The following is a 15,893-nucleotide window of genomic DNA, read 5'->3' as shown; positions in this document are numbered from 1 at the left end:
TCAGAATTTCTAACCGACATAATCTTGACGATTATTTCGATTATTTTCAGGGCAGAGTAATGTGACGACACGTCCAGTCCGCGACATAGATGCAATGTCCGTCGTTTGGACACATTTTGTCACCGGACAAATAGAAGTCGAATGTAAACACTGCAGAAAAACTGTTTGCAAGAAATGCAAGTTATTTATTTTCTACTGTTTTAGAGAAGTTCATTTATACTTAAAAACTAAAATGTGTCGTTTTCATTTCAAGCGATGCTTTGATTTCAGTTCCAAATATTCAATAAATAACCACAAAATAGTTAATCAGATATGCACTTTCATATCCCAGCTTTAATAATTTAGTATACAGTAGAGACCATGTCAGTTAACTATCAGGGCAAAAAACAAGAACAAAATAATCGTAACCCATTAATCTTAATCGAGTTAAAATGTTAAATTAATCTTGATATCAATTTGAGGTCATATCGTCCAGCCCTACTACAAAGATCTGCTGGTTTCCCTCATTCACTCTCTCTCAGCCTGACCGATGCTTCTTGTTACTTTAGTTACTAATGTTAGTGCAATCTTCTACACCTCACACCACATAATAATTTCACACACATCCACACATTCACCACTAAAGATACAGATTAAACACGCCTCAGTACTCTTATTATTGATTATTTATAAATAAATATATATATTTATATATATATATATAAATAAACTATTTGTTTTCTTTGGTAAACTTCTGACTCCTCTTGTCTTTTGCCATGACCCATGAGCCAACATGTGACAATGGGTATGTGAAAAATAGTTAGGTGTGCACCAGTACGACAGAGTCTTGACACCTGTATTTGCAAAATAAATATCAATACATTTTATATTCAGGAAGTATATAGCCAACTGTCACACTGGCAGCTGAATGAATGCCACGCAAGGAAGCTCGTTAAGCAGAAAATCACACTCTCTTCAACACGTCTTCAGTTTCTTCTGCTGCTGCAGGGACCTGCATACCTCACTACTCCGAAGTGTCTGTAGTCTAACCGAGAGATTAAAACTGTCATTCGTTGTTGGCAGGATTCAAACCTGCGCGGGGAGACCCCAATGGATTTCTAGTCCATCGCCTTAACCACTCGGACACAACAACCACTACTTGATTTTCTCTTTCACAAACTGCCTCAAAATCCCACTTTCAAAGAGCCTTATTTTTTTCCAAGGGGTATAAATACACGTGCTTTGGGAAAAACATCCCTCTCTCCGCTGGAAACAGGAACTGTGTGTTACTATGGTTTCTCAACAGCATCTCACGGGAGCAACAGTTATTGCCTTGATCCACCAGTGATCGGAAAATGAGCGGATTAGAGCTTCCAGAAAACGTAGGTGTTTAAGGCGTCTTTGACTCTTGATATACCAGCAAAGGTGCGCCTTTTTTTTGTAGCTAATGCATTCTGTAAAAATCTTTATGTAGATTCTTCTTACACTCATATTAGTGTAAACTGTAATGTCTATGATGTAGACTAATAACTCAAGTCTTAGATGAAGCCTTCATTCTTTATTGTAATTTAATTGTGATGTCATAGAACAGGTTGTCCTAAATTAATGCAAAGACAAAGATAATATAGTTGAAGCTCACAGACGTTGTTGTGGTTCTACAATAATAGTTTTAGAAAAGAAAAAGTTACCAGTAGCCTGATTTGTGTGACAAAGGCTGGAGCAGCAAGGAGTTTGCTTGAGGCCCCCAAATTATTATTATTAAAAATATGTTGTGTAAGCATGTGCTGGTCACCTCAGACTGCAGGAGCAGCTCCTGAACCGGTCGTAGGGTACAGTTGTTTTCAACTTCTCTCCATGATCCATCTTCCTGACAAACTCCTTTCCTCTCTCCCACCTCGTCACGTTCACAGGAACCGAAGGCCATCTGGCCAAGATTTCCAGTACCAAATACATCATCGTTACAATCAGGAGCTAGGAACAAAGAAATGAATGAAACAACATTACTTTCAAGTGAAAAATATTTTGATCTGATCTGTATTTCATTCCCTTTAATCAACACTTACCTCCTGTAGTTATCTCCAGCGTGCTTTGTTTAAATTCTTGGCGGCCTATCACTTGACAGGTGAATGTATGTTCCGTTTTTTCACAGATGAGGATGAGAAACGAGTAGCTGATAGAATTACCTGTGCCTAAGACTGCAAGAATTCAATTTATTAATATGAATATAAAATATAAAAGATTAGCCTTTTGGTGTTTTGTTTGATTCAGGCTTACCTTTAGTCGAGTTTCTTAACACAACAGTGTAGGGTTCGTTGACAGAGCACTCTAGTTTCACTTCTCTTATGTCCTGACAATGGATTTGTCTGCTGAGCGGCGTCAGTTGTATCAGAGGTTGCTCTTGGAGTGTAAAGCTTTGATTATTGGATCTCTCTCTGAAGATTTTCTGGCCAGACTTCAGCCTACATTCATATTGACCTAAACATCAAAGGGGATTTAAAGTTAATGTGTTAATTTTTGTCCTCACTGGAACACACTGTACGGGGGGGGTGGAATTCTGATTAATATATTGCACATTCTTTTACGCATGCTTTGATACTTTAGGTTTTATTCATGTTGTGATATTTACGATTTGGTTTTATTTGATTGCCATTGCTGTGTTTTTATCAATACTCTTGGTTTTATGCTTGTTTTTATATTGAGTTAACTTTCTGCCTTTGGGAGACTGATGACAGATTACCTGGATCTGTGTAGCTTGGTTTTATTTCATGCTCAATGAGAGCAACAACAGAGCTGCTTTGTCCAATCGGCGGCAAAGGGGAGGGCCATAAACAAGAAACACGGAAGAAAAGACAGGAAGAAATCAGAGGAGAGAGAGACAGACGAGAGGCAGATTAGGGGAACGAGAGAGCGGTTCCCGGAAACTTAAGAACACAACACAAGAGCGGAGCAACGGCGCAGGAGGACGGAGACGGACCTGCTGCAAGAGATGCCGAGAGACGAGACAGAGAGCCAGTCAGGAGCTCTGCCAGTGGTGTGAGTATACCTCTGGGACAGTAGTAACACTCTGGTTTTAGAATTACGGTCGGTGGTTGTGTGATTTGGTGTGGGTAGGCACAATACTGGTGGTATTTTCTTGTTTCGGCAGTGCCCAGCCTGCAGCCCGTGTACGTGTCAAGCGACGAGAAGAGACCCTACAAGGGAAGCAGCAGGCGTGGGCAGTTGCAGATGATCGGGTCAATTTGCTCACTGTTTTAATTTTGTTGGAACTGAGTGACTTTTAGGCTAATACTTTTTAAGTGCTGGACTTTTAGCTCTCCCTTGTTTTATCAAACTTCTATTCCTACAATTCACTTAGCAGACGCTTTTATCCAAAGCGACGTACATCAGAGAGTAAGTACAACACAAGCAAGGATCTAGAAAAAGGGAACAATGTCAGTAAGAGCAAACGATCAGCTTTGAGTCCGATTGGACACACAGGTGCTGACAGGCATTGCACAGAGGCAAAGCACAATTTTGACGGCAGTTCTCGAGAGCTCTAATCAGTATAGAAACCATCTTATAAGTCATCATTATCAAACAAAAACAATCGTCACAACCATCATCATCATCAATGATATCGAAACCATCATCATTAAGTTAGTAGGTATTCATGAAAGAGCTGGGTCTTTAGCTTTTTCTTAAAGGTGCAGAGGGACTCTGCAGATCCAATGGAGTTTGAAAGTTCATTCCACCACCGGGGGGCGACAGAGGAGAAGAGTCTAGTCAGAGACTTAGGACCCTGTTGTGAATGTTGGATCAGACGCCTTTCATTGGCAGAGCGTAGTGGGGGGGAGGGAGTGTAGACCTGGATGAGAGAGTTAAAGTAAGGAGGAGCCGTTTTTGTCGCTGTTTTGTAAGCGAGCAGCAGAGTTTTAAATAAAGGTCTGATCTTCCAGATGTTGTACAGGGAAAATTGACATGACCAGGTCAATCGAGGCTACTTGAACCTTAAAAGTTAGCTGGTCATCAATCATGACACCCAGGTTCCAGGCAGACTTTGTGGGCATGAGTTTGGTTGTTCCAAGCTGGATATTGATCTGTGGTTGCATAGAGGGACTGGCTGGGATGACAAGGAGCTCAGTCTTTGAAAGATTGAGTTGAAGGTGCCGTTCATTCATCCATTTAGAGATATCAGCAAGGCATGATGAGATTCTTGTAGAGACTGTAACATCGTCTGGCGGGAATGACAGGAAGAGCTGGGTATCGTCAGCATAGCAGTGGTATGAGAAGCCATGAGAGCGGATTATTGAACCAAGTGAGCTTGTGTATATGGAGAAGACAAGGGGACCAAGCACTGACCCTTGAGGTACCCCTGTGGATAAGCTGTCCGCTTTGGACACTTCTCCCTTCCACGACACTCTAAAAGATCGCCCAGAGAGGTAGGACACGAACCAGCAGAGGGCAGATCCTGAAATGCCAAGTTCAGAGAGCGTGGATAGGAGGATTTGATGGTTGACTGTGTCAAAGGCAGCAGACAGGTCTAGCAGTAATAGAACTGAGGACTGACCCGCAGCTCTGGCAGCACGTAGCGATTCTGTTACTGACAGTAGTACAGTTTCAGTAGAAGCAGCTTAAAGCCTGACTGATTTGGGTCAAACAGATCGTTTCTGGACAGGAACTCAGAGACTTGCTTAAAGACTGTGCGCTCAAGTATTTTTGACAGAAAGGGCAGAAGAGAAACCGGTCTGTAGTTTTCAACCTGGGTTGGGTTGAGTGTGGGTTTTTTGAGCAGAGGGGTGACCCGAGCTTGCTTGAATGCAGTGGGGAACACACCCCATTGTGTGGTATTCAAATGAGGAGTTGTTGCTCAGTGGGAAAAGATTATTGAATTTCCAGGTATTAGAAATGAGGATACCTGTACCACCTCCACGTCCAACAGAGCGGGGTGTGTGTGAGAACACTGTGTCAATAGAAAGAGCAGCTGGTGTGACCTCTCTTTTAGACCACTTTTAGCAAAGGCATTTTAAGACAATTTTATTTGTTTTTAAGTGGAATTTAATTTGGTGCAATTTAACGATAACCTCCCCAAATTGGCTCATATTGTTTTTTTTTTTTGTTATTTCTGAGGCTTTTTTGCCTTTAAAGGCTTTATATGCGATTTTTTGATCCAGCAGATGTCGCCCTTGAGCACCAGCATGAAACCAAAACAACTCGCGGTGCATTGTTGTGTTAGCATGCTAATGCTAGCGATCTTAATTATGCTCGTATCTTCACACTGCATGTAAATTTACCCAAAAAGGAGCTGGGGGGTACCCGCATCAATGGACAAGTGGCATACATAGGCGTGCAGGTCTTAGCCCTCCCTTTCTTACAGTACACACAAAAAATTGGGAAATAATTTTCAAAGAACTTATAACAGTTTGTTTTTAATTGTGTTGGGACTCTGAGCAGCAACTGAAACTAAAAGCTCCAAAAAAATTACGCAATATTTCTAAATGGGATCTTTTTTTTTTTTGTGTGTGTGTGTTTGTCGATTTGGTTGGTTATTTATTTTATTATTCATTTACATCACAAATTAATAAAAAAAATAGGTCCACTCAAATAATACCTGTGGCAGCAGCTAAAAAGTAGCCCAATTCTGCGGGAAAAGCGTGGCCCTGGCAACCCTGGAACAGGCTGCTATGTTAGGAGTCCATCAGTATTAACTAATCCATTCATACACTGCTGACGAAGCAGAATGAGCAACTTGGGGTTTAGAGTTTTGCCCACGACCACTGAATCACATCCGCCGCCACTGTAGAATTCTCTTCCATTTACTTTCCTAGTCTAAATGAGTTACAGGTGTCATGGCAGGCCCACTTGATCTGTTCATCATTGGGCTAAATTCAGTCCACAGCCCATAGGCTGACAACCTTTGACCAATCACAAAACTGTGGTGTTACAGACAGTACAGTTGCTGAGAAAGTCACGTAGTATACCTTTGAACTTGAAAAGATCTACTTTACTTAACATTTATAAATACAAAAATGTACAATGTTCAGTAAAATCAATTGTTGCTGAAGTTAAAAATTACATGCATCACAATGCTAATTCTAAGATGAACTGTACATCCTGGTGCATCTGTGAGAAACTGCTGCCCTCACCAGGACAGCAATGCACCGGTTCCACTGCCGTGAATCAATAAATTATGGTGGATGTAACATTTGGGGTTAGGATGAATAATTTGGGCTTGCAAATAAATCATCTTTAAAACAACATTTGTGAAAAAATTAACAGCTAAATACTAAGGTTCCTTAAATAATTTTCAAGGCACAGTGGTCAATCACAAAGAAGTAATGTGCTAAACATTCCCTGCATTAAAGGCAGAATGTGGGATTTTTGATCCAGTAGATGTCGCCCTTGAGCACCAGCATGAAACTAAAACAAACTGCTGTTTGGCCACAGCTCCTCCTCACTAAATCCTCCTCTCTCCTACGGCGACACACCTCCAACCCTCCTCTCCCCTGGTGTTTGCAAAATTGAGTAATAAAATTGGAACGAACATTAATTAAGCGCCAAGTGCAAGTGCTGGACAAAATTGTCCTTGTCTCGTGCTGCATTGTTGTGTTAGCGGGCTAATTTTAGCACACTTTAGTTAGCTCGTAGCTTCACATGGCAAATACATTTACACTGAATGGCCATGATCTAAAAACGCTTATGTGACATTCAAATAAGCAGTGAGCATGTTCTTCTTCTTGTCTCTAGTTACAGAGGATGTACTTCATTCTGCTTTATTTATGTTTTATTTATTCACATTCTACCTTTAATTGCTATTTTACTCTAAATGGGACCTAAATATACAAAACAAGCATCATGCTGTATTGAAGATGACTGAGTTCGGTTGACAGGCCGTTTTATGGTACACTTATATACAATGAAACTGTCTTTTTGCAATAACTGAAGTTGCCCCCTGCTGGCCATCAGAAAGAATGCAGGTTCAAGGCACTTCCACGTTGACTTCACTCTTCTGACTGTCCATTTCTTATGCAGTCTATGATATTCCTTTCTTTAGTTTTTCTCTTAATATAATAAAACAACATCAAGAAAAATCTGATCAACATTAGCCTCATCATATAGTAAGGTTTTTACTAGATGGGTTTCAGTTTCAGGACTTTTCATGGTTTGCTTTAATTTTCATTTCATTTCCTGCCAGTTTCCAGAAACACAATAGGAGACTACAGTAGATATCTGCCAACTATTTAGTCATAACTAGGGTGTGTCTATTATTGACTACTTATGCATTACTGCGTACTTTGGCATTTGTCAGTATCGATTCCCCACCCTGCAATTTAACTTTTAAATTCTGGGTTTTAGATATATACCGAAATCAATGAATCAGTCACTTGTTATTCTTATAGTGAAAAAATAAAAAAATAAAAAATATCTCATGACAATTAACAAATTGAGCAGATCAAAACCAAAGACTATATATTAATGAAGGAAGCCTGAGTGACGTCAGCCATCTGTTCCTGCAGGAGGCTCCGGAGGCTCATCGATTTTCAGTCAAACTAACGACAGACTGAGAGCTGGGGCTGAGGTGCGTTTTAAGACTCCTGAAAAACCCTTAGATAACACCCGTCTGTCAATCATGTCAGCTACGTGCCTAACTATGGATAACACGTATCGTTCATAACATCAAAATGGAGCAGTTCTAAAAAAAGAACACCTCCTTACAGTGTGTACCGATCAGGACAATAACTAATCAGACTTATTTATTTTTTGTACCAGGTCTTAAAAATGTTAATTTGTGCTGTAAAAAACAGGTTTTTTGAATGGGTTTGTATGTGACCTCAAGCGGACACTCTGCGAAACCCAACATTTCTCCACCATTAGCGATAGGAAAAAACTGAAAAAACTTCCAGAAAGAGGCAGAAATCACGAGCAGAACGTGACTCATTAGTGAACAGCCATCTGCCATGACCATATGAGCTGAGAAAGTAGAGGGAAAGACGAGAGGTTTAATGGTGACGGCAAAAAAGACTGATGCAAAAGCTATGGGTTTTATTTTTAGTCCTGAAATTATCTAGATATGGGATACGATAAAGCTGCTTTGGAGACAGAAATAAAATCTACGGATGAAATGCATATTACTTGAATGATTTCTTACCAATGTCTGTACCAAAGAATCTTTTCAGAGTTAACACTGCTTCTTCATTCACTTTTGAAAATTCATAGAGGTCTTCATTGCTGCTTATTGGATTGTTGTTAAACCTCCACTCTGCTGTCCAGTTGGTTCCTAAATTGAGATTAGCTGGAGGAGGACCACATGTCACAGTTGCCTCTTGCTGTGAGATAACTGTAGTCGGTTCCAACTTTAAGGATGACTGACCTAGGAAAAAAAGAACAAAGTGTTCAAATGTGCAAACAAGTGTACAAAATGATCAGATAAGATAAAAAATGTGTATGGAACCATTGCAAAAATTACAGAAAAATATAGTTTCCTTCATTTATTAGCGAAAAATTAAACCTGTCATACTGTCAAATATTATAGGGTAGGTTTCCGACAGGTTTAGAAATATCCCTGTTTGTATAGCTTGAAGCTCTGTGTCTGATAATGAAGCTCCTCTTATGGTATAATCTCCGATGGTGCTTCCCGGTCTGCAACACAGAAAATACATTTATGACCATTTGACATTCGACTTGGACACCATCTGCTCCTGAAACCATGATTACGCTCTTCCACATTAAAGGGATGCTTCACCCGTTGAAACATGAATCTGTATTGACATTGGGTCATATATGTAGTAGAAATGTGAAATACATTTTGAAGATGGTGCCTTCTTGGCTGAGAAAAGGCAGAAAGTGTCTTTTTGGCTAGCGGCCCCGGCGGCTAGCGGCCTGTATCCTCTGCTGCTAGGGTGACCATATGTCCCGATTTGACTGGGACCATCGCAATTTTTTTGCTTCGTGTCCCCAGTTCCCACATACATCTATAAAACACAAATATGTCCCTGTTTTGGACAGTCCCTGTTCTGGTTTTAACCAACTAAAACACTACACCATGTCTGCAACACTGATTCGTCTCTTTATATGTCAACCAATGTCGATGCAGAGGCTGTTGCTGTTTTAACCAATATAAAAACATCACTAATACATGTCAAAGTTCAACAATGCTTTGTCTTCACGTGTCAATCAATCTCGAGGTTGCGGCTGTTTCTAAGCGAGCCTAGCTTCTCATGCTAACAAGACCTGCTGTGTAATGACAGGTAGGCTAGCTGTCATGTCCAAAAGGAAGCCAGCATTTTCCAAAGAGCTCAGGGCTACAGCCTGATGGTCTTCATGGCAACCACTGCCATCAGTGTGTGAATGGGTAGGTGTGACATGCGGTGTAAAAGCCCTTTGAGTAGTCTGAAGAATAGAAAAGCGCTATATAAGCTCAAGTCCATTTACCATTTACTTTCAGTCGCCCATGTGAAATGCAGACATACAAAGCCATAATAAAAAGAGCAAACGCAAACGGTTGGTACAGGCAGTAGCTCTGTTGAGATCTTCTTCAGTGAGGCAAACGCCAGCGGGACTCGAGCTTCTCAGTCACTGTGGACAGTCATGAACCAGAGAAACATGTACACAGGATATACTTGACTCCTGCTGTATTATGTGTCAAATGTTGCACCTTCTGCCTTTAAAGGGGCCATATTATGCTTTTTCTGGTTTTATATGCTCTTTAGTGTGTTTTCCATGTGTCCTGTGCATGTTTAGGCACATCTATGTGCAAAAATTCAAAGTCCGCGGAAACGCGGCTTCTCCCACTCCTCCTGTTAGCTGCAGCATTAGCTGCATGTAATGCTCGGTTCTAGCCCCCCTCTAAAAAAATTTGCCAGTGTGGCGTCTTGTCAGTGTGATATCACTGATCTAAGCCCATTGGCTCGTTGTGGCAAGCCCAGCAGCTCATGTTGCACGCCCATTCACTTCTGTAGTAGTGCTAAGGTGCTAATGTTTTTGCTCCACTTGTAGCCAAAGTGGCTGCATTCCCAATATGGTAAAAGGGGTGTGACATTTCCGAGAACCGTGCTGAGCGACTGACCAATTACGGCAGAGCCGACAGGCCGACCAATCAGATCAGACTTGGCCCACGTGGGGACTCTGAACGTGGGCACTTCAGAGCCTTAGAGAGAGAGTCAGAAGCGAGCCGGTGCATGAAGCGGCAGTGCATGAAAAGACACTTTTTTCGAACTTTAGCTATTGTGAACATACTTTAGTAGGTACATAGATTAAATATATGAACCCCAAAAAGGGCATAATATGACCTCTTTAAAAGAGGGTACAAGCTTACCTGAATCCACTTAACTGACAAGATGATTGTGGAGTCCGACATTGTGTTTGAATCTGTTAAAAGAATGGGACAAAAGCTTGTCTGTTATTGGTTTTAATATTACTCTTGTTTAAAATCAATGATTCAACTTTAGAATAAAACAATATGACTGAGAAAGAAGAAACACAAAGACTTACAGCTCTGTTTGCATTGATGAAAACATCATTTGATTCTTCATTGAAGGATTCGTCAAAGTCTATATCCAGGACAAAGGAAAGTTCTACGACAGAAACAACAGTTATCACACGGGGTAATTTCATGTGAAACATAAAACTTAATTACTTTTTTGTTTGATTTGCCTTTTATTCCTTTCCTTAAATAGATATATATGAATGCAGAATCAGTGGTTGGGGGTGTTGAGAGCACAAGAGGTGATACACATACAGTACTTAGAGTTTTTAGAACATGGTCATTCCGTGTAAATTTACATGCAATATGAAGCTACGAGCTAACAAAAGAGCGCTAACATTAGCCTGCTAACACAACAATGCACGGACATTTTGGTTCTCCGCTTGCACTTAGTGCTTAGCGCTCAGTGCTTAGTGCTTAATTAATGTGTGTTCCAGTTTGATAACTCCTTTTGTGCAATCGCGAGGGGAGAGGGTTTGGAGGTGCGTCCCTGTAGGAGAGCAGAGGATTAAAACTGTTTTTCCAAAACAAATGTTCTCATGTAGAGTGATTAAAACATGAATTACTGTACGCTGAACTAACTGTTGGTGTACAAAATCTCTGTGAGCCTAGAGGCATACATACTGAATATTTTCTGCATAGTTAAAAGCTATGCCATTTGATTTACTTTACAGGGCCAGTGGGTATGATCAAAGACACCAGTACAGACCTTCATTCATCTCAACATGTCATGTGTCATACCGTTAATTGTTGTAGCTGACGGTTGTGTTGCTGACACTGTAAATATCACAAAACAAAACAAAAAAAATGGTCAGTATTCATATCGTGAATTTCCTAAACATTTTCAAACACAGCGGAGGAAAGGCAAATGTATTTCTGTAGCACTTTTCAGAAACATTTCAATTCAAAGAGCTTTACACAAGACATCAACAACATCCTGACAGATGGGAAAAAGACGATAAAGAGGGAACTAAAAACAGCACAAAGAATAAAAGTCATTCCGTGTAAATTTCCATGCAATATGAAGCTACGAGCTAACAAAAGAGCGCTAACATTAGCCTGCTAACACAACAATGCAGCTCGAGACACGGACATTTAGGTTCTTCGCTTGCACTTAGTGCTTAGCGCTCAGTGCTTAGTGCTTAATTAATGTGTGTTCCAGTTTAATAACTCCTTTTGTGCAATCGCGAGGGGAGAAGGTTTGGAGGTGCGTCCCTGTAGGAGAGCAGAGGATTCAGACTGATTTAGCCAAACAGGAGTTTGTTTTTGTTTTGTGCTGGTGCGACATCTATCATGTATTCCAGAAAACACACTGTGGGTTCACCAGTGAAGTGTTATTGAGGTTAAATGTAAAGGAAATATTATTAATGGGGCTGTTTCCAATGCTGGTCTGAACAAGAACGACTCTCCCATTGATGTCAAATCTGGAGGAATTTGCTTCGTCTCTCGCGGGGAGAACGTTATGCATTGAAGCAAATGTCATCACAGTGATATTCTTCTCTCCTTCACCAGGTTCTGATATAACTATTGTCACTGAAGAATTAAAGCTGGCATTGAAAGAGTCTGTGAATGTAGTTTTGTTTAAGAGAATAGAAGGTGTGTCAATTGCTAAAGAGACATCAGTAATGCGACCTGTTATATTCTCCAGTGACTGCAAGAATGTGTAGATTCTTCTCATCTGTGACTCATTTCTTGAGCCATTGTTCAGGGACTCCCAGGTTTTCCATGCACCATATGTGGTGAGGACACCTGCAGTGAGAAGGATATCCTGCATTGATAGGAAAGGAGACATTAGACCATGTGAAATGTAAAGTATACTGTTACATAAAGTAAACCTCACCCTTCTTGTTCACATACCTTTGCTAAGTCACTATTAATAGGTAGGGATGTATTTGCAACATTGCTGAGTATATCAACAATGGCATTTATGTTTGTGGGAGATTTAACCACTTCTTCAGTGAAGTTGACGGTGACATCGCTGAGTGTGTCCAAGAAACCTGGCAGTGAATTGGCATCCAACAACTGTGAAATTTGAAAGAAAAAATATCATCAATGTTAAAAGTATATCAAGGATGAACATTGAAGTGATAATGTCAAAGTTGTTGTTATCATTAAAGACGGCTCTAAATGTTTTTCTGTTGGGAGGAAAGCCATAAAAATTGACTAAGGGCGCACTCACACTAGGCAATCTGTACACACGGTACATGTTCTCGGCCTTGGCACTGTTGGAGGAAGTGTGCTTTGGCTAAGTAGACAGCCTTCGTTAATGAATAAATCCCAGAGTGTTCTGTCTGTATCTGACTAACATGACTCAAAATAAGCCACAAAGTCAGTAAAGTAGCTGTCTTGTTCTCTGTGTTGTTCTCCAATGTGCGGATGCAGTCTCAACCGCTCATCCCTTTTTTATTTTTTGAGTCCATCGGTCTTGTGAACTGAGCACGCTTCAGTATCACCTAAAGCCATGCATGTGTTGTATTACGATGTTATGTACAAGAGGTCAACGTGCTCAGGCCCGGTTTGTCCTGGAGCAGTGTGAGTGCAGGCCAGCGGGGGAATGGGGAGGGGGAACAATCGGGCTTCAGCACAGTACGGAGCAACTGGGCCTATGAGTGCCCCTTTAATGGTAAATGGACTTGAGCTTGTATATTTATTTTCTAGTCTTCTGACTACTCAAAGCTCTTTTACCTCGCAGGTCACACCTACACATTCACACACTGTTGGTAGAGACTGCTGCGTAAAGAGTCCATCAGTATTAACTAAGTCGTACACATTCATATGCCGCCGTGTAAGCAGCAGGAGTTACGTCGAGGTTAAGTGTCTTGCCCAAGGACACTGTGGTCGCTTTTACCTGGGGACAGAAGGTTGAAGAGACAACCAACTCTACCACTGACCCACAGCCACCGAACAAAATGCACATCTACACAATCCTACTGCAAGTGCATATGAGTGGAACATACTCAGTTTTTGCAATTCGAAGAAGTACAGTCTTGGCACAGTGCAAGTCGCAGAGTTTAGGTGAGTTTTGAACAGGACCATTTTAGCTCTGTTCATCCCCTTTATATAACACAGGAGAGGTGTAAAGGCAGTTTTATTGTATCTGTCTGGTTTAAAACAGAGCCGATCTAAATGTTTTCTTCACTGTACTCTAGTTATTTTTGTTGCACTGCAGTCCTGTATAAAAGCATGCTTCTAGACTGTAAGTATTTCACTGCAAATGTGAATTATAGTTTGAATTATAGTGTGACGACCCTTTCACCAGAACACTAAGAGTCTTTGGCTTGCTGCTGTTTGTCTGTACAGTATGTGTGATTGCTGCAGGAGGTGTGTCCTGGCTGGAGGCTCATTGGCAGGATAACTGCACCTGGGCCTGGTGCACCCTGGCCTACAAAGTAGGACTGGGAAATTTAATTGAAAATTAATCAGAATTTCCAACCGACATAATCTTGACGATTATTTCGATTATTTTCAGGGCAGAGTAATGTGACGACACGTCCAGTCCGCGACATAGATGCAATGTCCGTCGTTTGGACACATTTTGTCACCGGACAAATAGAAGTCGAATGTAAACACTGCAGAAAAACTGTTTGCAAGAAATGCAAGTTATTTATTTTCTACTGTTTTAGAGAAGTTCATTTATACTTAAAAACTAAAATGTGTCGTTTTCATTTCAAGCGATGCTTTGATTTCAGTTCCAAATATTCAATAAATAACCACAAAATAGTTAATCAGATATGCACTTTCATATCCCAGCTTTAATAATTTAGTATACAGTAGAGACCATGTCAGTTAACTATCAGGGCAAAAAACAAGAACAAAATAATCGTAACCCATTAATCTTAATCGAGTTAAAATGTTAAATTAATCTTGATATCAATTTGAGGTCATATCGTCCAGCCCTACTACAAAGATCTGCTGGTTTCCCTCATTCACTCTCTCTCAGCCTGACCGATGCTTCTTGTTACTTTAGTTACTAATGTTAGTGCAATCTTCTACACCTCACACCACATAATAATTTCACACACATCCACACATTCACCACTAAAGATACAGATTAAACACGCCTCAGTACTCTTATTATTGATTATTTATAAATAAATATATATATTTATATATATATATATATAAATAAACTATTTGTTTTCTTTGGTAAACTTCTGACTCCTCTTGTCTTTTGCCATGACCCATGAGCCGACATGTGACAATGGGTATGTGAAAAATAGTTAGGTGTGCACCAGTACGACAGAGTCTTGACACCTGTATTTGCAAAATAAATATTAATACATTTTATATTCAGGAAGTATATAGCCAACTGTCACACTGGCAGCTGAATGAATGCCACGCAAGGAAGCTCGTTAAGCAGAAAATCACACTCTCTTCAACACGTCTTCAGTTTCTTCTGCTGCTGCAGGGACCTGCATACCTCACTACTCCGAAGTGTCTGTAGTCCAACCGAGAGATTAAAACTGTCATTCGTTGTTGGCAGGATTCAAACCTGCGCGGGGAGACCCCAATGGATTTCTAGTCCATCGCCTTAACCACTCGGACACAACAACCACTACTTGATTTTCTCTTTCACAAACTGCCTCAAAATCCCACTTTCAAAGAGCCTTATTTTTTTCCAAGGGGTATAAATACACGTGCTTTGGGAAAAACATCCCTCTCTCCGCTGGAAACAGGAACTGTGTGTTACTATGGTTTCTCAACAGCATCTCACGGGAGCAACAGTTAATGCCTTGATCCACCAGTGATCGGAAAATGAGCGGATTAGAGCTTCCAGAAAACGTAGGTGTTTAAGGCGTCTTTGACTCTTGATATACCAGCAAAGGTGCGCCTTTTTTTTGTAGCTAATGCATTCTGTAAAAATCTTTATGTATATTCTTCTTACACTCATATTAGTGTAAACTGTAATGTCTATGATGTAGACTAATAACTCAAGTCTTAGATGAAGCCTTCATTCTTTATTGTAATTTAATTGTGATGTCATAGAACAGGTTGTCCTAAATTAATGCAAAGACAAAGATAATATAGTTGAAGCTCACAGACGTTGTTGTGGTTCTACAATAATAGTTTTAGAAAAGAAAAAGTTACCAGTAGCCTGATCTTTCTGACAAAGGCTGGAGCAGCAAGGAGTTTGCTTGAGGCCCCCAAATTATTATTATTAAAAATATGTTGTGTAAGCATGTGCTGGTCACCTCAGACTGCAGGAGCAGCTCCTGAACCGGTCGTAGGATACAGTTGTTTTCAACTTCTCTCCATGATCCATCTTCCTGACAAACTCCTTTCCTCTCTCCCACCTCGTCACGTTCACAGGAACCGAAGGCCATCTGGCCAAGATTTCCAGTACCAAATACATCATCGTTACAATCAGGAGCTAGGAACAAAGAAATGAATGAAACAACATTACTTTCAAGTGAAAAATATTTTGATCTGATCTGTATTTCATTCCCTTTAATCA

General features: G+C 40.5%; 1 protein-coding gene, 1 long non-coding RNA gene and 2 other non-coding genes across 4 annotated transcripts in view; all 4 read right to left on the bottom strand.

Annotated features, from left to right (window-relative positions):
• The window catches only part of LOC132984433 (uncharacterized), a 90,575-nt gene that overhangs the window by 69,000 nt on the left and 5,682 nt on the right, over positions 1-15,893 (bottom strand). The window contains exons 5-15 of the mRNA XM_061051266.1: positions 15,631-15,809; positions 12,296-12,460; positions 12,071-12,206; positions 11,180-11,215; positions 10,447-10,529; positions 10,271-10,323; positions 8,474-8,595; positions 8,105-8,326; positions 2,254-2,454; positions 2,043-2,174; positions 1,772-1,950 (exon numbers count right to left, since the gene is read on the bottom strand). Of these exons, the coding sequence (XP_060907249.1) occupies positions 1,772-1,950; positions 2,043-2,174; positions 2,254-2,454; positions 8,105-8,326; positions 8,474-8,595; positions 10,271-10,323; positions 10,447-10,529; positions 11,180-11,215; positions 12,071-12,206; positions 12,296-12,460; positions 15,631-15,809 (1,508 nt within the window). The remainder of the gene's footprint in view (positions 1-1,771; positions 1,951-2,042; positions 2,175-2,253; positions 2,455-8,104; positions 8,327-8,473; positions 8,596-10,270; positions 10,324-10,446; positions 10,530-11,179; positions 11,216-12,070; positions 12,207-12,295; positions 12,461-15,630; positions 15,810-15,893) is intronic.
• On the bottom strand, positions 1,051-1,132 carry trnas-aga (transfer RNA serine (anticodon AGA)). Its single transcript has one exon. It is a non-coding gene; the product is annotated as a tRNA-Ser (tRNA).
• On the bottom strand, positions 3,134-5,788 carry LOC132984542 (uncharacterized). Its single transcript, XR_009674959.1, has 2 exons — positions 4,950-5,788; positions 3,134-3,319 (listed from the first exon to the last, which is right to left on the bottom strand). It is a non-coding gene; the product is annotated as an uncharacterized LOC132984542 (long non-coding RNA).
• trnas-aga (transfer RNA serine (anticodon AGA)) lies at positions 14,910-14,991 on the bottom strand. Its single transcript has one exon. It is a non-coding gene; the product is annotated as a tRNA-Ser (tRNA).

The sequence above is a fragment of the Labrus mixtus genome, chromosome 12 (assembly GCF_963584025.1).
Source record: "Labrus mixtus chromosome 12, fLabMix1.1, whole genome shotgun sequence".
In the NCBI taxonomy this organism is placed as follows: Eukaryota; Metazoa; Chordata; class Actinopteri; order Labriformes; family Labridae; genus Labrus; species Labrus mixtus.
The sequence above is the reverse complement of the archived record's forward strand: the minus strand, read 5'-3'. Positions and strand labels throughout refer to the sequence as shown.